This window comes from Hoplias malabaricus, chromosome 4, assembly GCF_029633855.1.
Source record: "Hoplias malabaricus isolate fHopMal1 chromosome 4, fHopMal1.hap1, whole genome shotgun sequence".
Taxonomy (NCBI): domain Eukaryota; kingdom Metazoa; phylum Chordata; class Actinopteri; order Characiformes; family Erythrinidae; genus Hoplias; species Hoplias malabaricus.
This window is the reverse complement of record NC_089803.1, coordinates 97,072-120,417: the sequence shown is the minus strand read 5'-3', so window position 1 is coordinate 120,417 and position 23,346 is coordinate 97,072. Positions and strand designations below refer to the sequence as shown.

Genomic DNA, 23,346 nt, shown 5'->3' with positions numbered 1-23,346 from the left:
TGGGGTGTTCTAATTTTCACACGACTGTATCCCCACAGTTCATGTTTCCACATTCTGTCAAATCATATGCTATGTTCACAGGACCATTACAAAAAATCTCCACAGTAAAATTTCTTCATCTTCAGGATATCAATAGTCTGTTATATTGTGTATTTAGTGAGACTTTCAGATTTTTGAGACACTTAGAAAATAAAGAGATTATATCTGTGGAAGGAAGATAAACATGTAATTTTTCCACGGTGTGGAAGTTGTGTTCGTATTTCGCCATCTTTGTCGCCCCTAGCTTGCTCACTTGAGGGTTTTACATTTGTTTTTACATTTCATGTCAAATCTTTGTCTTACTGGAATTCTGTGAAGCTGCTTTGTGACAACATCAGTTGTGAAAAGCACTATATAAATAAATTGGATTTGATTTGATTTGATCTAGCGGCGACAGAATGCAACTAGTGCACCATTTAAGGTGAAAGAGAAAATTTATTGATTGCTTATCCTTTGTATCCCAAAAGGATCCCATAGCAACTTCGAAATATATTGTTTGAATTTTTTTGAGCTTGAATTTTTTTTATCTGAATTTATTAACCTTGAATAATAACAGTGAAAATGTGTTCTTGAAAATTCACGAGTTCTATTCAAGAGCAATTATTGAATCAGATGTCATAAATAATGATAATAATGATTAGCACGTTCGCCTCCCAGCACTGGGACCTTAGGTTCAAGTCCCATCTGGGTGGAGTTTCCATGTTCTCCCCGTGTCTGCGTGGGTTTCCTCCGGGGGCTCCGGTTTCCTCCCACAGTCCAAAAACATGGAGGGTAGGTGAATTGGCTTCTGTAATAACTGTCCTGGTGTGCGAGTGAATGAGTGTGTGTGAGCCCAGATATGGATTGGCGCTCTGTCCTGGGTGAAATTCTAGTGCCCGATGCAGTCCTCCAGGTGGACGGTCGTTTCTGGTTGAGAGTACGCTGTGCGCGTTTGGCTGCTGCTTTTCGCCACTGTGCGTGTGAATTGAGTGTTCTGAGCAGTGTAGATTGTAAAGCGTCCTTGGGTATCTAGAAAGGCACTATATAAGTGTAACGATAACTAACTAACTATGTTTCTGTTCAGAGTTTAGTGCATTAACTACTTTTCATTAATGACTATTGACTATTCATTAACTGTGTGGTCCTTGCTTGGATGGACCTGTCTATCTTCCCTGGGGAGAAGTTCAAACAGTTCATGTGCTGGTGTTATGAATTTCTTATGATGCTGGATGCCTTCCGCAGGCAATCTCGGGGAAATAATAATAATAATAATAATAAAGACAAACCACTTGTTTTTAAGTGACATGCCCCAAAGCGGCCAGAAGATGGCGGCCTCTGCACTGAGGCGGGGGAGATAGGGGGTAGTTAATTTGAGGTGTAGTACCTCTCCACTGGGGCAGGGGGTGACAGTGGTAATTAATTTGAAGTGTAGTACCTCCCCGATGCAGCAGAGGGAGATAGGGGACGGTTATAGTGTTTGCGCAGCTGGAAAGCAGCGCATAAGCGGCGGGTCTCTGCGAGTGAGGTCTTTGTTTCTCTCCATTTTTCTGAAATAATTCACTTTTACACCGATTGAAACAGCTTTAAAGCGGATTATTCTGGATCCTGCTGATGAACAGAGTGTCTGCGGTCGGTCCGGGGTGAGTTTAGTGCGTGTTAGAGCTCTGGGTCCGGGGTGAGTTTAGTGCGTGTTAGAGCTCTGGGTCCGGGGTGTGTTTAGTGCGTGTTAGAGCTCTGGGTCCGGGGTGTGTTTAGTGCGTGTTAGAGCTCTGGGTCCGGGGTGAGTTTAGTGCGTGTTAGAGCTCTGGGTCCGGGGTGTGTTTAGTGCGTGTTAGAGCTCTGGGTCCGGGGTGAGTTTAGTGCGTGTTAGAGCTCTGGGTCCGGGGTGTGTTTAGTGCGTGTAAGAGCTCTGGGTCCGGGGTGAGTTTAGTGCGTGTTAGAGCTCTGGGTCCGGGGTGAGTTTAGTGCGTGTTAGAGCTCTGGGTCCGGGGTGAGTTTAGTGCGTGTTAGAGCTCTGGGTCCGGGGTGAGTTTAGTGCGTGTTAGAGCTCTGGGTCCGGGGTGAGTTTAGTGCGTGTTAGAGCTCTGGGTCCGGGGTGTGTTTAGTGCGTGTAAGAGCTCTGGGTCCGGGGTGTGTTTAGTGCGTGTAAGAGCTCTGGGTCCGGGGTGTGTTTAGTGCGTGTAAGAGCTCTGGGTCCGGGGTGAGTTTAGTGCGTGTTAGAGCTCTGGGTCCGGGGTGAGTTTAGTGCGTGTAAGAGCTCTGGGTCCGGGGTGAGTTTAGTGCGTGTTAGAGCTCTGGGTCCGGGGTGTGTTTAGTGCGTGTTAGAGCTCTGGGTCCGGGGTGTGTTTAGTGCGTGTTAGAGCTCTGGGTCCGGGGTGTGTTTAGTGCGTGTTAGAGCTCTGGGTCCGGGGTGTGTTTAGTGCGTGTTAGAGCTCTGGGTCCGGGGTGAGTTTAGTGCGTGTTAGAGCTCTGGGTCCGGGGTGAGTTTAGTGCGTGTAAGAGCTCTGGGTCCGGGGTGTGTTTAGTGCGTGTTAGAGCTCTGGGTCCGGGGTGAGTTTAGTGCGTGTTAGAGCTCTGGGTCCGGGGTGAGTTTAGTGCGTGTTAGAGCTCTGGGTCCGGGGTGAGTTTAGTGCGTGTTAGAGCTCTGGGTCCGGGGTGTGTTTAGTGCGTGTAAGAGCTCTGGGTCCGGGGTGTGTTTAGTGCGTGTAAGAGCTCTGGGTCCGGGGTGTGTTTAGTGCGTGTAAGAGCTCTGGGTCCGGGGTGTGTTTAGTGCGTGTTAGAGCTCTGGGTCCGGGGTGTGTTTAGTGCGTGTAAGAGCTCTGGGTCCGGGGTGAGTTTAGTGCGTGTTAGAGCTCTGGGTCCGGGGTGTGTTTAGTGCGTGTAAGAGCTCTGGGTCCGGGGTGAGTTTAGTGCGCGTTAGAGCTCTGGGTCCGGGGTGAGTTTAGTGCGTGTAAGAGCTCTGGGTCCGGGGTGTGTTTAGTGCGTGTTAGAGCTCTGGGTCCGGGGTGTGTTTAGTGCGTGTAAGAGCTCTGGGTCCGGGGTGTGTTTAGTGCGTGTTAGAGCTCTGGGTCCGGGGTGTGTTTAGTGCGCGTTAGAGCTCTGGGTCCGGGGTGAGTTTAGTGCGTGTAAGAGCTCTGGGTCCGGGGTGTGTTTAGTGCGTGTTAGAGCTCTGGGTCCGGGGTGTGTTTAGTGCGTGTAAGAGCTCTGGGTCCGGGGTGTGTTTAGTGCGTGTTAGAGCTCTGGGTCCGGGGTGTGTTTAGTGCGTGTAAGAGCTCTGGGTCCGGGGTGTGTTTAGTGCGTGTTAGAGCTCTGGGTCCGGGGTGAGTTTAGTGCGCGTTAGAGCTCTGGGTCCGGGGTGAGTTTAGTGCGTGTAAGAGCTCTGGGTCCGGGGTGTGTTTAGTGCGTGTTAGAGCTCTGGGTCCGGGGTGTGTTTAGTGCGTGTAAGAGCTCTGGGTCCGGGGTGTGTTTAGTGCGTGTTAGAGCTCTGGGTCCGGGGTGTGTTTAGTGCGCGTTAGAGCTCTGGGTCCGGGGTGAGTTTAGTGCGTGTTAGAGCTCTGGGTCCGGGGTGTGTTTAGTGCGTGTAAGAGCTCTGGGTCCGGGGTGTGTTTAGTGCGTGTAAGAGCTCTGGGTCCGGGGTGAGTTTAGTGCGTGTAAGAGCTCTGGGTCCGGGGTGAGTTTAGTGCGTGTTAGAGCTCTGGGTCCGGGGTGTGTTTAGTGCGTGTAAGAGCTCTGGGTCCGGGGTGAGTTTAGTGCGCGTTAGAGCTCTGGGTCCGGGGTGTGTTTAGTGCGTGTAAGAGCTCTGGGTCCGGGGTGTGTTTAGTGCGTGTAAGAGCTCTGGGTCCGGGGTGAGTTTAGTGCGTGTTAGAGCTCTGGGTCCGGGGTGTGTTTAGTGCGTGTTAGAGCTCTGGGTCCGGGGTGAGTTTAGTGCGCGTTAGAGCTCTGGGTCCGGGGTGAGTTTAGTGCGTGTAAGAGCTCTGGGTCCGGGGTGAGTTTAGTGCGTGTAAGAGCTCTGGGTCCGGGGTGAGTTTAGTGCGTGTAAGAGCTCTGGGTCCGGTGTGTGTTTAGTGCGTGTTAGAGCTCTGGGTCCGGGGTGTGTTTAGTGCGTGTAAGAGCTCTGGGTCCGGGGTGAGTTTAGTGCGTGTAAGAGCTCTGGGTCCGGGGTGAGTTTAGTGCGTGTAAGAGCTCTGGGTCCGGGGTGTGTTTAGTGCGTGTTAGAGCTCTGGGTCCGGGGTGTGTTTAGTGCGTGTAAGAGCTCTGGGTCCGGGGTGTGTTTAGTGCGTGTTAGAGCTCTGGGTCCGGGGTGAGTTTAGTGCGTGTAAGAGCTCTGGGTCCGGGGTGAGTTTAGTGCGTGTAAGAGCTCTGGGTCCGGTGTGTGTTTAGTGCGTGTAAGAGCTCTGGGTCCGGGGTGAGTTTAGTGCGTGTTAGAGCTCTGGGTCCGGGGTGAGTTTAGTGCGTGTTAGAGCTCTGGGTCCGGGGTGAGTTTAGTGCGTGTTAGAGCTCTGGGTCCGGGGTGAGTTTAGTGCGTGTAAGAGCTCTGGGTCCGGGGTGAGTTTAGTGCGTGTAAGAGCTCTGGGTCCGGGGTGAGTTTAGTGCGTGTTAGAGCTCTGGGTCCGGGGTGTGTTTAGTGCGCGTTAGAGCTCTGGGTCCGGGGTGAGTTTAGTGCGTGTTAGAGCTCTGGGTCCGGGGTGTGTTTAGTGCGTGTAAGAGCTCTGGGTCCGGGGTGTGTTTAGTGCGTGTAAGAGCTCTGGGTCCGGGGTGTGTTTAGTGCGTGTTAGAGCTCTGGGTCCGGGGTGTGTTTAGTGCGTGTAAGAGCTCTGGGTCCGGGGTGAGTTTAGTGCGTGTTAGAGCTCTGGGTCCGGGGTGTGTTTAGTGCGTGTAAGAGCTCTGGGTCCGGGGTGAGTTTAGTGCGCGTTAGAGCTCTGGGTCCGGGGTGAGTTTAGTGCGTGTAAGAGCTCTGGGTCCGGGGTGTGTTTAGTGCGTGTTAGAGCTCTGGGTCCGGGGTGTGTTTAGTGCGTGTAAGAGCTCTGGGTCCGGGGTGTGTTTAGTGCGCGTTAGAGCTCTGGGTCCGGGGTGAGTTTAGTGCGTGTTAGAGCTCTGGGTCCGGGGTGTGTTTAGTGCGTGTAAGAGCTCTGGGTCCGGGGTGTGTTTAGTGCGTGTAAGAGCTCTGGGTCCGGGGTGAGTTTAGTGCGTGTAAGAGCTCTGGGTCCGGGGTGTGTTTAGTGCGTGTAAGAGCTCTGGGTCCGGGGTGAGTTTAGTGCGTGTTAGAGCTCTGGGTCCGGGGTGTGTTTAGTGCGTGTAAGAGCTCTGGGTCCGGGGTGAGTTTAGTGCGCGTTAGAGCTCTGGGTCCGGGGTGTGTTTAGTGCGTGTAAGAGCTCTGGGTCCGGGGTGTGTTTAGTGCGTGTAAGAGCTCTGGGTCCGGGGTGAGTTTAGTGCGTGTTAGAGCTCTGGGTCCGGGGTGTGTTTAGTGCGTGTTAGAGCTCTGGGTCCGGGGTGAGTTTAGTGCGCGTTAGAGCTCTGGGTCCGGGGTGAGTTTAGTGCGTGTAAGAGCTCTGGGTCCGGGGTGAGTTTAGTGCGTGTAAGAGCTCTGGGTCCGGGGTGAGTTTAGTGCGTGTAAGAGCTCTGGGTCCGGTGTGTGTTTAGTGCGTGTTAGAGCTCTGGGTCCGGGGTGAGTTTAGTGCGTGTAAGAGCTCTGGGTCCGGGGTGTGTTTAGTGCGTGTAAGAGCTCTGGGTCCGGGGTGAGTTTAGTGCGTGTTAGAGCTCTGGGTCCGGGGTGAGTTTAGTGCGTGTTAGAGCTCTGGGTCCGGGGTGTGTTTAGTGCGTGTAAGAGCTCTGGGTCCGGGGTGAGTTTAGTGCGTGTAAGAGCTCTGGGTCCGGGGTGAGTTTAGTGCGTGTAAGAGCTCTGGGTCCGGGGTGAGTTTAGTGCGTGTAAGAGCTCTGGGTCCGGGGTGAGTTTAGTGCGTGTAAGAGCTCTGGTTCCGGGGTGAGTTTAGTGCGTGTTAGAGCTCTGGGTCCGGGGTGTGTTTAGTGCGCGTTAGAGCTCTGGGTCCGGGGTGAGTTTAGTGCGTGTTAGAGCTCTGGGTCCGGGGTGTGTTTAGTGCGTGTAAGAGCTCTGGGTCCGGGGTGTGTTTAGTGCGTGTAAGAGCTCTGGGTCCGGGGTGAGTTTAGTGCGTGTAAGAGCTCTGGGTCCGGGGTGTGTTTAGTGCGTGTTAGAGCTCTGGGTCCGGGGTGTGTTTAGTGCGTGTAAGAGCTCTGGGTCCGGGGTGTGTTTAGTGCGTGTAAGAGCTCTGGGTCCGGGGTGAGTTTAGTGCGCGTTAGAGCTCTGGGTCCGGGGTGTGTTTAGTGCGCGTTAGAGCTCTGGGTCCGGGGTGTGTTTAGTGCGCGTTAGAGCTCTGGGTCCGGGGTGAGTTTAGTGCGTGTTAGAGCTCTGGGTCCGGGGTGTGTTTAGTGCGTGTAAGAGCTCTGGGTCCGGGGTGTGTTTAGTGCGTGTAAGAGCTCTGGGTCCGGGGTGAGTTTAGTGCGTGTAAGAGCTCTGGGTCCGGGGTGTGTTTAGTGCGTGTTAGAGCTCTGGGTCCGGGGTGTGTTTAGTGCGTGTAAGAGCTCTGGGTCCGGGGTGAGTTTAGTGCGTGTTAGAGCTCTGGGTCCGGGGTGTGTTTAGTGCGCGTTAGAGCTCTGGGTCCGGGGTGAGTTTAGTGCGCGTTAGAGCTCTGGGTCCGGGGTGAGTTTAGTGCGTGTTAGAGCTCTGGGTCCGGGGTGTGTTTAGTGCGTGTAAGAGCTCTGGGTCCGGGGTGTGTTTAGTGCGTGTAAGAGGTCTGGGTCCGGGGTGTGTTTAGTGCGTGTTAGAGCTCTGGGTCCGGGGTGTGTTTAGTGCGTGTTAGAGCTCTGGGTCCGGGGTGAGTTTAGTGCGTGTAAGAGCTCTGGGTCCGGGGTGTGTTTAGTGCGTGTAAGAGCTCTGGGTCCGGGGTGTGTTTAGTGCGTGTAAGAGCTCTGGGTCCGGGGTGTGTTTAGTGCGTGTAAGAGCTCTGGGTCCGGGGTGAGTTTAGTGCGTGTTAGAGCTCTGGGTCCGGGGTGAGTTTAGTGCGTGTTAGAGCTCTGGGTCCGGGGTGTGTTTAGTGCGTGTAAGAGCTCTGGGTCCGGGGTGTGTTTAGTGCGTGTAAGAGCTCTGGGTCCGGGGTGAGTTTAGTGCGCGTTAGAGCTCTGGGTCCGGGGTGAGTTTAGTGCGCGTTAGAGCTCTGGGTCCGGGGTGTGTTTAGTGCGTGTAAGAGCTCTGGGTCCGGGGTGTGTTTAGTGCGTGTAAGAGCTCTGGGTCCGGGGTGAGTTTAGTGCGTGTTAGAGCTCTGGGTCCGGGGTGAGTTTAGTGCGTGTTAGAGCTCTGGGTCCGGGGTGTGTTTAGTGCGTGTAAGAGCTCTGGGTCCGGGGTGTGTTTAGTGCGTGTAAGAGCTCTGGGTCCGGGGTGAGTTTAGTGCGCGTTAGAGCCCTGGGTCCGGGGTGAGTTTAGTGCGCGTTAGAGCTCTGGGTCCGGGGTGTGTTTAGTGCGTGTAAGAGCTCTGGGTCCGGGGTGTGTTTAGTGCGTGTAAGAGCTCTGGGTCCGGGGTGAGTTTAGTGCGTGTTAGAGCTCTGGGTCCGGGGTGTGTTTAGTGCGTGTTAGAGCTCTGGGTCCGGGGTGAGTTTAGTGCGTGTAAGAGCTCTGGGTCCGGGGTGAGTTTAGTGCGTGTTAGAGCTCTGGGTCCGGGGTGTGTTTAGTGCGTGTAAGAGCTCTGGGTCCGGTGTGTGTTTAGTGCGTGTTAGAGCTCTGGGTCCGGGGTGTGTTTAGTGCGTGTAAGAGCTCTGGGTCCGGGGTGTGTTTAGTGCGTGTAAGAGCTCTGGGTCCGGGGTGAGTTTAGTGCGTGTTAGAGCTCTGGGTCCGGGGTGTGTTTAGTGCGTGTAAGAGCTCTGGGTCCGGTGTGTGTTTAGTGCGTGTTAGAGCTCTGGGTCCGGGGTGTGTTTAGTGCGTGTAAGAGCTCTGGGTCCGGGGTGAGTTTAGTGCGTGTAAGAGCTCTGGGTCCGGGGTGTGTTTAGTGCGTGTTAGAGCTCTGGGTCCGGGGTGTGTTTAGTGCGTGTAAGAGCTCTGGGTCCGGTGTGTGTTTAGTGCGTGTTAGAGCTCTGGGTCCGGGGTGTGTTTAGTGCGTGTAAGAGCTCTGGGTCCGGGGTGTGTTTAGTGCGTGTTAGAGCTCTGGGTCCGGGGTGTGTTTAGTGCGTGTTAGAGCTCTGGGTCCGGGGTGAGTTTAGTGCGTGTAAGAGCTCTGGGTCCGGGGTGTGTTTAGTGCGTGTAAGAGCTCTGGGTCCGGGGTGTGTTTAGTGCGTGTAAGAGCTCTGGGTCCGGGGTGAGTTTAGTGCGTGTTAGAGCTCTGGGTCCGGGGTGAGTTTAGTGCGTGTTAGAGCTCTGGGTCCGGGGTGTGTTTAGTGCGTGTAAGAGCTCTGGGTCCGGGGTGTGTTTAGTGCGTGTAAGAGCTCTGGGTCCGGGGTGAGTTTAGTGCGCGTTAGAGCTCTGGGTCCGGGGTGAGTTTAGTGCGCGTTAGAGCTCTGGGTCCGGGGTGTGTTTAGTGCGTGTAAGAGCTCTGGGTCCGGGGTGTGTTTAGTGCGTGTAAGAGCTCTGGGTCCGGGGTGAGTTTAGTGCGTGTTAGAGCTCTGGGTCCGGGGTGTGTTTAGTGCGTGTTAGAGCTCTGGGTCCGGGGTGAGTTTAGTGCGTGTAAGAGCTCTGGGTCCGGGGTGAGTTTAGTGCGTGTTAGAGCTCTGGGTCCGGGGTGTGTTTAGTGCGTGTAAGAGCTCTGGGTCCGGTGTGTGTTTAGTGCGTGTTAGAGCTCTGGGTCCGGGGTGTGTTTAGTGCGTGTAAGAGCTCTGGGTCCGGGGTGTGTTTAGTGCGTGTAAGAGCTCTGGGTCCGGGGTGAGTTTAGTGCGTGTTAGAGCTCTGGGTCCGGGGTGTGTTTAGTGCGTGTAAGAGCTCTGGGTCCGGTGTGTGTTTAGTGCGTGTTAGAGCTCTGGGTCCGGGGTGTGTTTAGTGCGTGTAAGAGCTCTGGGTCCGGGGTGAGTTTAGTGCGTGTAAGAGCTCTGGGTCCGGGGTGTGTTTAGTGCGTGTTAGAGCTCTGGGTCCGGGGTGTGTTTAGTGCGTGTAAGAGCTCTGGGTCCGGTGTGTGTTTAGTGCGTGTTAGAGCTCTGGGTCCGGGGTGTGTTTAGTGCGTGTAAGAGCTCTGGGTCCGGGGTGTGTTTAGTGCGTGTAAGAGCTCTGGGTCCGGTGTGTGTTTAGTGCGTGTTAGAGCTCTGGGTCCGAGGTGTGTTTAGTGCGTGTAAGAGCTCTGGGTCCGGTGTGTGTTTAGTGCGTGTTAGAGCTCTGGGTCCGGGGTGTGTTTAGTGCGTGTAAGAGCTCTGGGTCCGGGGTGAGTTTAGTGCGTGTAAGAGCTCTGGGTCCGGGGTGTGTTTAGTGCGTGTTAGAGCTCTGGGTCCGGGGTGTGTTTAGTGCGTGTAAGAGCTCTGGGTCCGGTGTGTGTTTAGTGCGTGTAAGAGCTCTGGGTCCGGGGTGTGTTTAGTGCGTGTAAGAGCTCTGGGTCCGGGGTGTGTTTAGTGCGTGTTAGAGCTCTGGGTCCGGGGTGTGTTTAGTGCGTGTAAGAGCTCTGGGTCCGGGGTGAGTTTAGTGCGTGTTAGAGCTCTGGGTCCGGGGTGTGTTTAGTGCGTGTAAGAGCTCTGGGTCCGGGGTGAGTTTAGTGCGTGTAAGAGCTCTGGGTCCGGGGTGAGTTTAGTGCGCGTTAGAGCTCTGGGTCCGGGGTGAGTTTAGTGCGTGTTAGAGCTCTGGGTCCGGGGTGTGTTTAGTGCGTGTAAGAGCTCTGGGTCCGGGGTGTGTTTAGTGCGTGTAAGAGCTCTGGGTCCGGGGTGTGTTTAGTGCGTGTAAGAGCTCTGGGTCCGGGGTGAGTTTAGTGCGTGTTAGAGCTCTGGGTCCGGGGTGAGTTTAGTGCGTGTTAGAGCTCTGGGTCCGGGGTGAGTTTAGTGCGTGTTAGAGCTCTGGGTCCGGGGTGTGTTTAGTGCGTGTAAGAGCTCTGGGTCCGGGGTGTGTTTAGTGCGTGTTAGAGCTCTGGGTCCGGGGTGTGTTTAGTGCGTGTAAGAGCTCTGGGTCCGGGGTGTGTTTAGTGCGTGTAAGAGCTCTGGGTCCGGGGTGAGTTTAGTGCGTGTTAGAGCTCTGGGTCCGGGGTGTGTTTAGTGCGTGTAAGAGCTCTGGGTCCGGGGTGAGTTTAGTGCGTGTTAGAGCTCTGGGTCCGGGGTGAGTTTAGTGCGTGTTAGAGCTCTGGGTCCGGGGTGTGTTTAGTGCGTGTTAGAGCTCTGGGTCCGGGGTGTGTTTAGTGCGTGTAAGAGCTCTGGGTCCGGGGTGTGTTTAGTGCGTGTAAGAGCTCTGGGTCCGGGGTGAGTTTAGTGCGTGTTAGAGCTCTGGGTCCGGGGTGTGTTTAGTGCGTGTAAGAGCTCTGGGTCCGGGGTGAGTTTAGTGCGTGTAAGAGCTCTGGGTCCGGGGTGAGTTTAGTGCGCGTTAGAGCTCTGGGTCCGGGGTGAGTTTAGTGCGTGTTAGAGCTCTGGGTCCGGGGTGTGTTTAGTGCGTGTAAGAGCTCTGGGTCCGGGGTGAGTTTAGTGCGTGTTAGAGCTCTGGGTCCGGGGTGTGTTTAGTGCGTGTAAGAGCTCTGGGTCCGGGGTGAGTTTAGTGCGTGTAAGAGCTCTGGGTCCGGGGTGAGTTTAGTGCGTGTAAGAGCTCTGTGTCCGGGGTGAGTTTAGTGCGTGTAAGAGCTCTGGGTCCGGGGTGAGTTTAGTGCGTGTAAGAGCTCTGGGTCCGGGGTGTGTTTAGTGCGTGTAAGAGCTCTGGGTCCGGGGTGTGTTTAGTGCGTGTAAGAGCTCTGGGTCCGGGGTGAGTTTAGTGCGTGTTAGAGCTCTGGGTCCGGGGTGAGTTTAGTGCGTGTTAGAGCTCTGGGTCCGGGGTGTGTTTAGTGCGTGTTAGAGCTCTGGGTCCGGGGTGTGTTTAGTGCGTGTTAGAGCTCTGGGTCCGGGGTGAGTTTAGTGCGTGTAAGAGCTCTGGGTCCGGGGTGAGTTTAGTGCGTGTTAGAGCTCTGGGTCCGGGGTGAGTTTAGTGCGTGTAAGAGCTCTGGGTCCGGGGTGAGTTTAGTGCGTGTAAGAGCTCTGGGTCCGGGGTGAGTTTAGTGCGTGTTAGAGCTCTGGGTCCGGGGTGTGTTTAGTGCGTGTAAGAGCTCTGGGTCCGGGGTGTGTTTAGTGCGTGTAAGAGCTCTGGGTCCGGGGTGAGTTTAGTGCGTGTTAGAGCTCTGGGTCCGGTGTGTGTTTAGTGCGTGTAAGAGCTCTGGGTCCGGGGTGAGTTTAGTGCGTGTAAGAGCTCTGGGTCCGGGGTGAGTTTAGTGCGTGTAAGAGCTCTGGGTCCGGGGTGTGTTTAGTGCGTGTAAGAGCTCTGGGTCCGGGGTGTGTTTAGTGCGTGTAAGAGCTCTGGGTCCGGGGTGAGTTTAGTGCGTGTAAGAGCTCTGTGTCCGGGGTGAGTTTAGTGCGTGTAAGAGCTCTGGGTCCGGGGTGTGTTTAGTGCGTGTAAGAGCTCTGGGTCCGGTGTGTGTTTAGTGCGTGTAAGAGCTCTGGGTCCGGGGTGAGTTTAGTGCGTGTAAGAGCTCTGGGTCCGGGGTGAGTTTAGTGCGTGTAAGAGCTCTGGGTCCGGGGTGAGTTTAGTGCGTGTAAGAGCTCTGGGTCCGGGGTGTGTTTAGTGCGTGTAAGAGCTCTGGGTCCGGGGTGTGTTTAGTGCGTGTAAGAGCTCTGGGTCCGGGGTGAGTTTAGTGCGTGTAAGAGCTCTGGGTCCGGGGTGTGTTTAGTGCGTGTAAGAGCTCTGGGTCCGGGGTGAGTTTAGTGCGTGTAAGAGCTCTGGGTCCGGGGTGTGTTTAGTGCGTGTAAGAGCTCTGGGTCCGGGGTGTGTTTAGTGCGTGTAAGAGCTCTGGGTCCGGGGTGAGTTTAGTGCGTGTAAGAGCTCTGTGTCCGGGGTGTGTTTAGTGCGTGTTAGAGCTCTGGGCCCAGAGCTCGTGTTAGAGTTTAGTGTGTGTATAAAATGTCTGTGATAAATAAAGAATATAAATGAATATGAACCTCTGAGTTCTCCCACTGTCTGCCTCGTTTGGGACTGATTTAACGTGGACTCTTAATAATGTTCTTAATAAAGAGTCTCGGTTCCTCCCTGGGTTTCTTCCTTCAGTCTGAGGGGCTTTTCCTTGCCTTTGTGGCGTGGGGTAGATCAGGGTATTTGTGAGTTACATAATAAAATTGTTCTTTTCCTCCGTAAATCTGCTTCGTGACAGAATCACGTTGTGAAAAGCACTATGTAAATAAATTAGAGTTGACTTATGAATGAGCTGCTCCACATTAACCCCTCACTGGCCCTAGTGTCAGGTGTGCTCTGATTTCTTTTTGCTCTTTCAGTAAACTCACTCGATCCTGAGGATACACTCCTACATTTCACCGTCACACACTGGGGTTCTGAAAAACTACCCTCCTCTGGTGTGAAAAGCCTAATTCATGTCATTTCTGAGTGTAACACTGTTAAAGGTCAAGGTGCACTGGACACTGTCTCTAAATATGAAATATACATTTGTGTTGGAACAGAGGTGTAAAGATGAGTTTAGCTCAGGGGAGAGAACAGCGCAGCACAGCGGGGAACCGTCTCTCTAAACTCCTGGACGCCGAGGAGGAGGATGAGTTCTATAAGACCACCTACGGAGGATTTAACGACGTAAGTGTGACTCAGACAGAACAGACTTTAATTATGAAATTGGTGACAGAGCAGGGGCCATTGTGCGGATTAACATATCAACACATTCAATGTATAACTACAAATTATTTAATGCTGTGTGTTTTAAATGTACACACTTTTAATTTTATTATTATTATTATTGTGATATTATTATTGTGATATTAATATTATTAATACAGAGGATTTAAGAACATGAGTGATATTGTAATAACCCAGACTCTTATTATGGTATGTGTTCTGCAGGAGTCCGGAGATGACGAGTACAGAGGCGATCACTCGGACACAGAGGACGAGGTGGACAGTGATTTTGACATCGACGAGGGGGACGAGCCGGACAGTAACGAGGAGGAGGACGCACCCAAGAGGAAGAGCCGTGTCATTACAAAGGCTTATAAGGTAATACACACACACATAAGGAGGGACAGTTTGTTTAGACCTGAAATTATGAGCTCTCCATGCTGCCCCCAGTGGGTGGTAAAGGAAATGTCCTGTGGCTCTCTGTCCACAGCCCACAGTTCACATGGCTCGATCTGTCCTGCAGCCGGGGCTCATTGCCACAATATTTTAGAGAGATTAACAGGAAAATAAACTGGGAAACAGTGGGAAAGTACAGGGGAATCCAGGGGATGTGTGAGGGTTGACAGATAGGGGGCGCAAATGGCCCAGAATGTTGAGCTGTGTTGTGGCTGTAGCTTCAGACAGTAGATTGTCCTGACAGCCCCCAGGGGGAGGACACGCGTCATTATCACTGCGAATGTGTCTCTGTGTAGTGTGTTTAAATGTTTGTGTGTGTGTGTGTGTGTGTGTGTGTGAGTTTTAGGAGCCTGTAAAAGTTGTGAAGCCAAAAGTGAAGCGTCCCTCTGAAGAACCGAAGAGAACTGAGCGTCCTAAAGCTGAGAGGTGTTCTCAGCAGGAGTTTCAGGAATACGGAGAATGTGAGGAACACACACACACATATATTGTTGCTGTCCAATTTAAAAACATGTAACACAGATAACACATTTATACTGAATTATACACACGTCTTTACTGGGAGTGTGTCTAAAAGTTTCATGTGTAAAATGGACTTGTGTCTGTTGTAAACAGTAAACACTGACAAACAGATTTCTTTTAGTGGATTTCAATGAGCCACGTCCTCCTTCATGTGACCACAGCCCCCCAGCGTATTCTCCTCCAACACTGCTGCCTCCCACTGTCAATCAGCAAACGCAGTGTATCATCACTGAACTACATCCGCTTTAACCCTTACAGTGATAACAGTCAAGCTGCTCTAATATTTCACGTGAGAATACGTGAGATCAGTTGATCAATAATGTGATTGATGAGGGGCCGACTGGTTCCGGTCCGAGGGCAGTGAGGGGCCTGGGTGAGAGGGTTCCCTGATGACGTTGTGTGTTCGGTGTACACAGCGCTGGCGCTGAAGGTCGTCGATGGCAGGTAGTCGTGAGTCAGTGATGTGCTGAGAGATCCTCACCTCCTGAACTAGGGCCTTCCTCTCAGCCGCAGTAGAGCGTCCATACCTCAGCCACAGCTGGTCAGTGCGCTCGCGATGGTGCCTCTGTAAAAATTTGTAAGTAAATAAGAAGATAGATGATCCCACCTCAGTCTCCTCAGAGAATAAAGATGCTGTTGTACCTTTTTAATAAAACAAGAGTTGTTGGTCCCGGAAAGATCCTCAGAAATGTGGACGCCTGAGAACTCGAAGCTGGAGACGAGTTCTGCCTCGGCTCTGTTGATCTGTACTGGAGTGTGTTTGTGTTTGGATTTCCTGTAGTCCACAGTGACCCTAACAATAGGTAGGCTGAAATTTTCAGAACCTGAGCTCAAGCCCCTATCTGCCCTTTATGTGAATGAGGCAAAGCAGAGGACATGAGTTCTGAGAGAGATGGCTATATAGCTACAGCTGTATCTTTTTGATTCCAATGTCATATTTAATAATGTTTGTATTTTTTTTGTAATTTTGATCTAGGGTTATTGGTTAATTTCTCTGCCCTACTTTGGAGCAAATGTTTCACCACACATTTCCACTTTTACACATCAGACACAGACAGAAAGATATAGATGTAGTTAAATGTATTTCAATCTGTTTGAAAAATGTTATAAGAGAGAGATTAATCTATTTATATCAAAAGTAATTTATTTTTGGCTTAAGTTTAATATTTTATTATTATTTAAAAATAAATAAATAAATAAAACATGGGGACTTTATCTGGGACTTGGTTCAATATATCAATTATATTTATGAGGTTTTTTTTATATAGTGTTTGGGGCTTTAGTCGCATGCTATAAATTATAGAAAGAACAAAACAAAAAAAAAATATCTGGACAAGCAATGAGACAGAAACAAGTAAATATTGTAAAAAAAATTATTATCTAACAATTTAAATTTTAGCTTCCGAAGAGTCCTGAAACAGCAGGATTTAGCATATTTAGCGCATTGAATCAATAAATAAATAAAAAGCAAACAAATATGGAGAAAATTTCTTAGCCAAAAAAAACCCCCATAAAACATAAAATGAAAAAACCCCACCATAATCTAACGAATGACAAAGTAGCAGTTTCGGACGAGTGTTTAGAAAGTGTGTTTGTGATATGTTTTAGTGTTTGGGGCTGTTTGTTTTTAAGCCGGCATTGGGTTACTGTTAGTACTGTGCAAATCTTAGGATCCTAAAATGATCATTATTTAAAATAATTGATTCATTCATCCATTATTTGTAACCACTTATCCAGTTCTGGGTCGCATTGGGTCCAGAGCCTACCTGGAATCATTGGGCGCAAGGCTGGAATACACCCTGCAGGGGGCGCCAGTCCTTCACAGGGCAACACACAGATTCACTCACACTTACGGACACTTTTTTTGAGTCACCAATCCACCTACCAACGTGTTTTTTTGGACTGTGGGAGGAAACTGGAGCACCCCAAGGAAACCCACACAGACACAGGGAGAATTATTTAAAATAATGTATCTTCTAAATAAGAGTGGTGCTTGCATAAAATTATGTACAATTATAAATACTGTTCTTTTCTAAAACTGTTGTGAGCGAATGTGAAGAAAAAAGATTGTTTCCAGATTATTTTCTTGATCGTATGAATTTGTAAAAAGAAAGCCTCATAACTGTGAGCACACAGTCGAGTGAAGGGTATTTTATCTCTTTTCATCTTTATTAACCCTAGCTCACACTGCTGTGGGGCGACTGGGCTTGTTTTTATTCACCGTTTTCAGACTGTCACGTCAGTGAGCTCCCACAGAGCCCCCTCCCTGTGGCTCAGGAGAATGTTTTTAAAGACACAGATCAGAAATTGGAGACAGCACACACACGGGACAAATACAGTCCACGTTTACAGTGGTATTATTGTTATACCACCCAGCCCCATCGTGCTCAGCAGCACACTTTATTTAGAATAATGAAGTATAGTAAACTCAAATAAATCTGCACGGCCCTAAATAATAGGGGTGGGTGATATGGCCCTGAAATTAAATCAAAATGTTTCAGGATGTTTTACTGATGTTTTTCTATTCGACAAAACACTAAACAATATTTTACTTTTTCAAGAACATTCTCCTGCCGCTCCAGGGTGTGTTCCATCCTTGTGCCCAGTGATTCCGGGTAGACTCCGGACCCACCAGTGCCCTGAACTGGATAAGGGTAACAGACAGTGAATGAATGACGTTCTACTGCAACAAAATAAATGTTAAAATGCTATTTTAGTTTAATCAACAATTTTAAAATTCAGTAGAAACAAAGAATAATCTGTAATAATCTGTGCCGAGTGGGTGTGTCCTGTGGCCCGTGCCGAGTGGGTATGGCCCATGCCGAGTGGGCGTTCCCCGTGCCGAGTGGGTGTTCCCTGTGCTGAGTGGGTGTGGTCCGTGGCCAGTGCCGGGTGGGTGTAGTGGTCTTCTGATGGGGAATATGTTTATAAAGGACCCTTGTACAAGACAATGGAGGTCTGGAGCTGATCTGTTTCCTGTTTGTGTGCAGTGCGTAAATCCGTGCGTAAATCCACCAGTGAGCACACGAGGAAAACCTTCGAGCGTCTGCAGGAACGCCAGCAGGAGGCGCCACGACGCAGGAAAACACACACCGAGCTGACCCTGAGTCAGGAGGAGCTGCTGAAGGAGGCTCAGATCACATCCCAGAGTAACCTGCAGTCTCTAGGTACACACACACATGGCATAACACATATTAATTTGATAAATTATGATGGAAGACTTAATAATGGCAGAAAAAATATTTTTTGTAAAAATCCTGCTACATGTAGATTTCTATTGTCTTTCTTGTTATTGTTGTTTTTGTGGTGTTATCAGTGTTGTCGTGCTTTTGTTTCTGTGGTTGTGTGTGTTGTCATTGGTGGTGGTGTTGTCATATGTGTTTTTTGTTGGTGGTTTTGTCATTGTGGTTTTTGTGGTGTCATTGTTCTTAGTGTTTTTGTGTTGTGGTTTTTGTGGTGGTGGCATCATTGTGGTGGTTTTTGTGGGATTGTCATTGTTTTTGTGTTTGTGGTGTCATTTTTTTGATGGTGTTGTCATTGCTGTTGGTGTTTTTGTGGTGTTGTCATTTTTGTTGGTGGTGTTGTCATTGTTGGTGTTTGTGGTGTTGTTGGTGGTGTTGGTGTTTTTGTAATTGTTGTGGTGTTGTCGTTTTTGTGGTGTTGTCATTGTTGGTTGTGTTGTCGTTGGTGTTTTTGTGGTGTTGTCATTGTTGGTGTTGGTGGTGTTGTGATTTTTGTGTTTTTGTTTAGTTTTTTGTGGTGTGTTCATTGTTGTGGGTGGTGTTGTCATTTTTGTTGGTGGTGGTGTTTTTGTGGTGGTGTCAATTCCTGTCTGTCCGGAGCTGATCCCGAGCTGGTGAGTCCTCAGACCCTTCCATGAGCGCAGAGGTTGTACCGTCACTCTCAGGTCTGTTAACGGGAGAGATTCAGGGTGTGTTCAAACTGCAGTGCATGGTTCTTGTTCCTTATTCTGTGGCCACTGCACTGCGACTCCAGCTGCACCAGCCCAGTCTCTCAGCGACTGGATGGACTGAGTGGGTTAAATACCCCGGGAGTGACGGTCTGTGAGGAAGTTCCTTAGCCAACTGCATATAGTGTATGGAAGACCAATGCCCATTAGCTTAACCATCAAGCATTGAAGATCTTGGTGAAGACTCCAGCCAGCTGGCCTACACATTCTCTGATGACCCACCCAGTAACTCCATCTGGTCCAGCAGCCTTCCTGGGATTTACCCGCTTCCGTGTGCTCCTCACCTCGAGTTCTTTCACCGTGAAGCTGTAGCCATTGCAGTTGGATGGTGGAACTGCTGCTGTTCCTGATCTATCCCCTTCAAAACGTGCAAAGAAGTGGTTCTGCATCTCTGCCAGAATTGGATCATCATCATCTGCCTTTGTGATGTTGCTGGGCTTGTAGTGAATGAGATGCTGGACCCCCTGCCACACTTGCCTTGTGTTGTTGGTGCTGAAACGATTCTCTATCATTCATTTGTATTACAATTTTGCTTTCCTAATTCCCTTCTTCAGGTCAGCTCTGGCGGCACTGTACTGCATCTCATTACCAGACCCAAAGGCTGTGTCGCGTTGCCTCAGAATGGCCTGGACTTCTTTATTCATCCAGGGTTTCTGGTTGCAATACACCCGGCAACGTTTGTCCAGTGACATTTTCCACACAGAAGTTGATATAGGAAAGCACAGAATTGGTGTACACCTCTAGATCCTCACTCTCAAATACAGTCCAGTCTGTGCTCTCAAGACCAACTTGTAACTGAAATAGTGCTCCCTCAGGCCATGTTTTAATAGTCCTTGTGACTGATGGGATTCTCCTCCTGCAGGCTGTATATGCAGGAATCGGCAGCATGGACATGTGGTCAGAGAAGCCTAAGTGTGGTAAGGGGGTTGTCCTATAGCCTTTTCTGATGTTGCTATAGACTTTATTCAGAGTGCTATTACCCCTAGTTGCACACTGAATATGCTGCTCAAACTTGAGGAACACTCTTTTAAATCTGTGTGGTTGAAGTCCCCCGCTACAATGTGCACTGCGTCAGGGTAGGAGTTCTGTTTGTGGCTAATGGCTTTGTGTAGCTTGCTCAGGGCTCGGTTAGCATTAGCGTTGGGAGGTATGTACTGCCGTTACAGAGACAACCCCGAATTCGCGTGCCAAATACACAGATCTGGCTTTAACAGTCACATATTCCTGGTCTGGGGAGCAGTGACTGTCTAGTATACGTGCGTGGTTACCCTAACCCTAACCCTAGGCCCCCCCTCTGCTCTTACCAGAGTCGCTATTCTGGTCATAGCGATGAGCCATGTAGTATACTAACTCGATAGACGTGTCTGGTATGGTTGGCTGCAGCCAGGTTTCTGTGATTATTGCAATGTTGCAGTTGCGAAGACAGTGTTGTCAGAGTTGGCCTCTTCATGTGTGGAATAAAGGCATTATTTTTAGAATAATTAAACTCCTTTCTGTGTTTAACATCGTGTCCTAATGCTTTAGGGTAATTCACATTTACTCACCAGCCGGGTCTCTTTTCACCACACGGTTCCTTCTCTAAGGTTCTGTCTCTTTCACACGGCTCTGAGTTTCACACCTGTGTCATTTCTCTTAGTTAAGATGTGTTTAAAGGTACTGTCCCGTCGTTCTCCCTCTTCTGGTGGAGGAGTCTCTCGGGGGACGGTGTGTCCTGCCAACTCTGAACTCTCCTCCGCTGCAGGGGTGTCCAAACCCAGACTGTCCTCAAGGTGTTTTCACTGAGGTTCTCTCCAGCGCTAGTGCTCTGCTAGCGCTGAACTATTTACATTGCCGTGGTGATACTCCTTTCCATCATTGTGTGATGAATCCCACCCCCTCAGCTCAGAGCAGTGGGAGACAGCGTTAAACAGTTAACTGTGTGACTGTTTAATGAATAAAACAGTTAATTTTATTCTGTGGCTTAAAAGTGCAGTCAGTCATTTCCCCCAAACCAGCAGCACTGAGGCTTAGGGTTAGATAGGGATCGTTGGTGTTAGATAGGGAGCGTTGGTGTTAGAAAGGGATCGTTGGTGTTAGAAAGGGAGCGTTGGTGTTAGGTAGATGGATGTAGATCTACAGAGGGTTGAAGATCAGACGCTCTGCTGTCCTGAATAAACCCGTTTATACTCCACAGAGAGGGTCCCCCCACACGGCAGTGACCACCTTTACAACAGCTCCACTGCAAAACCTGACACCTGCTGTCCACTAGGGGTCAGTGTAAAACCACTTTCAGAATGTGAAAGGGACTCAGTGGAATAAACGACTCGCCGCTGCTTTAAACATCCCTCAAGAGCTTCACTCTCGGATTAAAACCTGGAGCACTCCCTGCTGCTAGAAGTGGGAAAATCAGTTCCACATGAAGACACAGGACAAACAACAGACACACAATGACTTTAAAACTGGGCCCCACAGAGACACAGTTACTTTGAAATGACAACACAGAGAAACTTACAATTACTTTAAAACTGGACACAACAGAGAGAGACACAGTTACTTTAGAACGGCACCACAGAGACACACACGGTTACTTTAAAACTGGACACCACAGAGAGAGACAGTTACTTTAAACTGGGCACCACAGAGAGAGACACAGTTACTTTAAAATGACACCACAGAGACACACACAGTTACTTTAAAACTGGACACCAGCAGATTTTCCACCATCACAACAGACTAGTGTGTGTGTGTGTTCTAGAGAACTATGAGCGTCTGGAGGCCGATAAGAAGAAGCAGGTGCAGAAGAGGAGGAGGATAGAGGGACCAATGATACGCTTTCACTCTGTACTGACACCTATCAGCACAGACCCGCTACTGAAGGAGGAGAATGTGGACATAGAGGGGTACACACACACACACACACACACACACTCAGTACTGACCCCTATAAGCACAGACCCGTTACTGAAGGAGGAGAATGTGGACATAGAGGGGTACACAAACACACACACAGTGGATTAAAGTGAGCTCATGAATATTAACGCAGTGCTGTCAATGCTCGTCTCCTATAGGCTGGATCAGGAGATGTCCCAAGGCACTCCCACACCCGGGGCCCTGGGGGCAGGGTCTCTGTGTTCCCGTACCTTCATCACCTTCAGCGATGACGAGGCATTCGAGAGGGCGTTCCCCCGTTCCTCCCGGATTAGCCCCATCCTCCCGGCCCAGGAGGTGTGTCCTGTTACCCACAATGCCGCGCTGTACCGCGACCCTGTGACGGACATCCCATACTCAGACTCTCGTGCTTTCAGAATCATCCGTGAAGCCTATCGGAAATACATCGCAGCCCACGGCTTCCCCAAGAACGAGGGCTCTGAGCCAGCAGTGGGCAGCACTGCAGCGGCCAGGAACCTCAGAGCTAAAGCCCCGCCCAAACCGGGGCTAATCACAGTGTAAACAACACCACTTAGCTACTGCTTAGCAGTGTAAACAACACCTCACAGCTAATGCACACACACACACACACACAGACTCTCACATACAAACACTGTCTCTAACACTCACACTCTGGCTCTCTCACACACACACACACACACACTCTCTCATACTGTCTCTCTCACACACAAACACACTCTCTCAAACATACTCACACTCTCTCACACTCTCACGGTCTCACACACACACCCCACCCAAGATGTGTGTGAGCTGACGGAGCCTGTGCTGAGAATTGTATTGAAATGTGGTTTTAAAGGTGAAAGGTGATAATTGTTTATTTTCTGCTTGTTTTTGGTTAATAATAAAGACTTTGTAAATAACTGCAGTGAGTGAACTGTCTGTGTTTAATGTTTTATTAATAGATTAATATAATAATTTAGCTGTGGAACATTGAGTGTCTAATGGAATGTTATTTTACAAGGCCCTGTGCACCTCCACGAGGAACCAGCGGGAGGCGCCACCTGTTTCCCTCTGGTGTGAACACTGGGCTTGTTGGACTTCACCCGGTGCAGTGCAGACTGAGCGCCTGTCTGTTTTGGTGTGACGCCGGTCACACGTGTCTGCGCCTGTGAAACGTCACGAGGACACACAGCATTGTGATCACATGAGTGAGAGGAGGCCGGCTGCTGCAGTTTCTCCCCGGGAGCTGTGTGAGAGACCAGAGACACCCTGATGATGACGGAGCTCAATCCTCATTGGCTAAAATCTCCGATCGCTTTTATGTTTGTTCTTTTAGTTCTGAAATGTCCAGGGTCTCTTTTAAAGAAGGTGTATGCCGTAATGAGGTCGGTCTCTCTTTTAATCATGTTGTACTTCATGTGTGAAATGCTGTGAGATCTGCCAGATCCCACGTGGGCTGCAGGTGGCTCTTTTCTTCCGTCTGCTCCCAACTGAAACCAGCTACTCTCACTGACCACCAGGGGGAGGTGCAGCGACGGAGGCCCTGAGGTCTGTTCTTTACAGTGGAGCTCAGAGAAGCAGTCAATATTAAAGACTAAACACTCTGGATCAAGCTTTAATGTTCAGATCAGAAATATAATTCATCTTCTGAAAAAACCCTCTGAGAAACAGAAGCCTCCACAGAGATGTGCCTTTGGTAATTCCCACCTTTGTTCTGCCACTGCTCACACACACACACACACTGTCCTATCTCTCACTGACCACTCCAGTCCCTCTGTAGTCCATCTGTGTCTCAGGGCCCCCAGAGAGCAGGTGTAATGTGGTGGTGGATCATTCTCAGCGCTGCAGTGACACTGATGTGGTGGTGGTGTGTTGTGCTGGTGCGAGTGGATCAGACACAGCAGTGCTGCGGGAGCAGGGGAAGTTAGGGTTTAGGTGCCTTCCTCAAGGGGGCATTTTAGCTGTGGATGAATTCTTTTCTTACTCATCCTGGGACTTGAACCCATGACCCCCTGTGATTGGCTGGGGAGTGTCGGGGCTGTACTGAGAGGGAGCGGTGTGATTGGCTCAGGAGTGTCGGGGCTGTACTGAGAGTGAACGCTGTGATTGGCTCGGGAGTGTCGGGGCTGTACTGAGCGAGCGCTGTGATTGGCTCGGGAGTGTTGGATGTACCGATAGCGAGCATTATGATTGGCTGTTGGATGTGCTTAGGAATATTGTAAAGCTGCATTGTGACTCCAGCTGTAAACGTTGCTCTGTAAATAAACCTGATAGAGAGAGAGAGAGAAAGGAAAGGAGGAGTCGGGATAAAGTGAGAGAAAAAAACTTGAATGTAAAATCAAGTCAAGAGAGTTTTATTGTCAGTTCTGCCTATGTACAGGACATACAAAGGATTGAAATTATGTTACTCTCCTCTCCAAGATGCAGTAACTTTTAACAAAAAAAAAAATAGACTGAATTCAACTAAGCTAAGTATATAAATATATGAAAGTGAACCAAAAAAAGACAAGTGCAGGACATACGATACAAGCAGCTCATTAATAGACATACATGAGTCAATGGGACACTGACTGAAGACATTAACCTGATTTGGAGGTAGGATACTGGATGTACAAGGTAGAGTAAACAATAGTGCAAAAAAATTGTAATAGAAGGAGTTAGGATACTGGATGTACAGGGCAGAGTAAACAATAGTGCA

At 50.1% G+C, this 23,346-nt stretch overlaps 1 protein-coding gene across 4 annotated transcripts; it reads left to right on the top strand.

The window, feature by feature from the left end:
• The first annotated feature begins 1,430 nt into the window (after positions 1–1,430).
• Positions 1,431–21,557, top strand: vps72a (vacuolar protein sorting 72 homolog a). Of its 4 annotated transcripts, XM_066669541.1 has the most exons (8): positions 1,483–1,658; positions 12,487–12,564; positions 12,670–12,796; positions 13,061–13,213; positions 13,638–13,752; positions 16,801–16,977; positions 20,515–20,659; positions 20,828–21,557. In XM_066669541.1, the coding sequence occupies exons 3-8, from the start codon at positions 12,680–12,682 to the stop codon at positions 21,207–21,209; spliced, it is 1,089 nt and encodes a 362-aa protein (XP_066525638.1). In that variant the 5' UTR covers positions 1,483–1,658; positions 12,487–12,564; positions 12,670–12,679; the 3' UTR covers positions 21,210–21,557. The 4 variants fall into 4 exon arrangements, with proteins under 4 accessions (XP_066525639.1, XP_066525636.1, XP_066525637.1 ...); XM_066669542.1 differs by lacking the exon at positions 12,487–12,564 and having other exon boundaries at positions 1,431–1,538; XM_066669539.1 differs by lacking the exon at positions 12,487–12,564 and having other exon boundaries at positions 1,434–1,543.
• Positions 21,558–23,346: the final 1,789 nt, after the last annotated feature.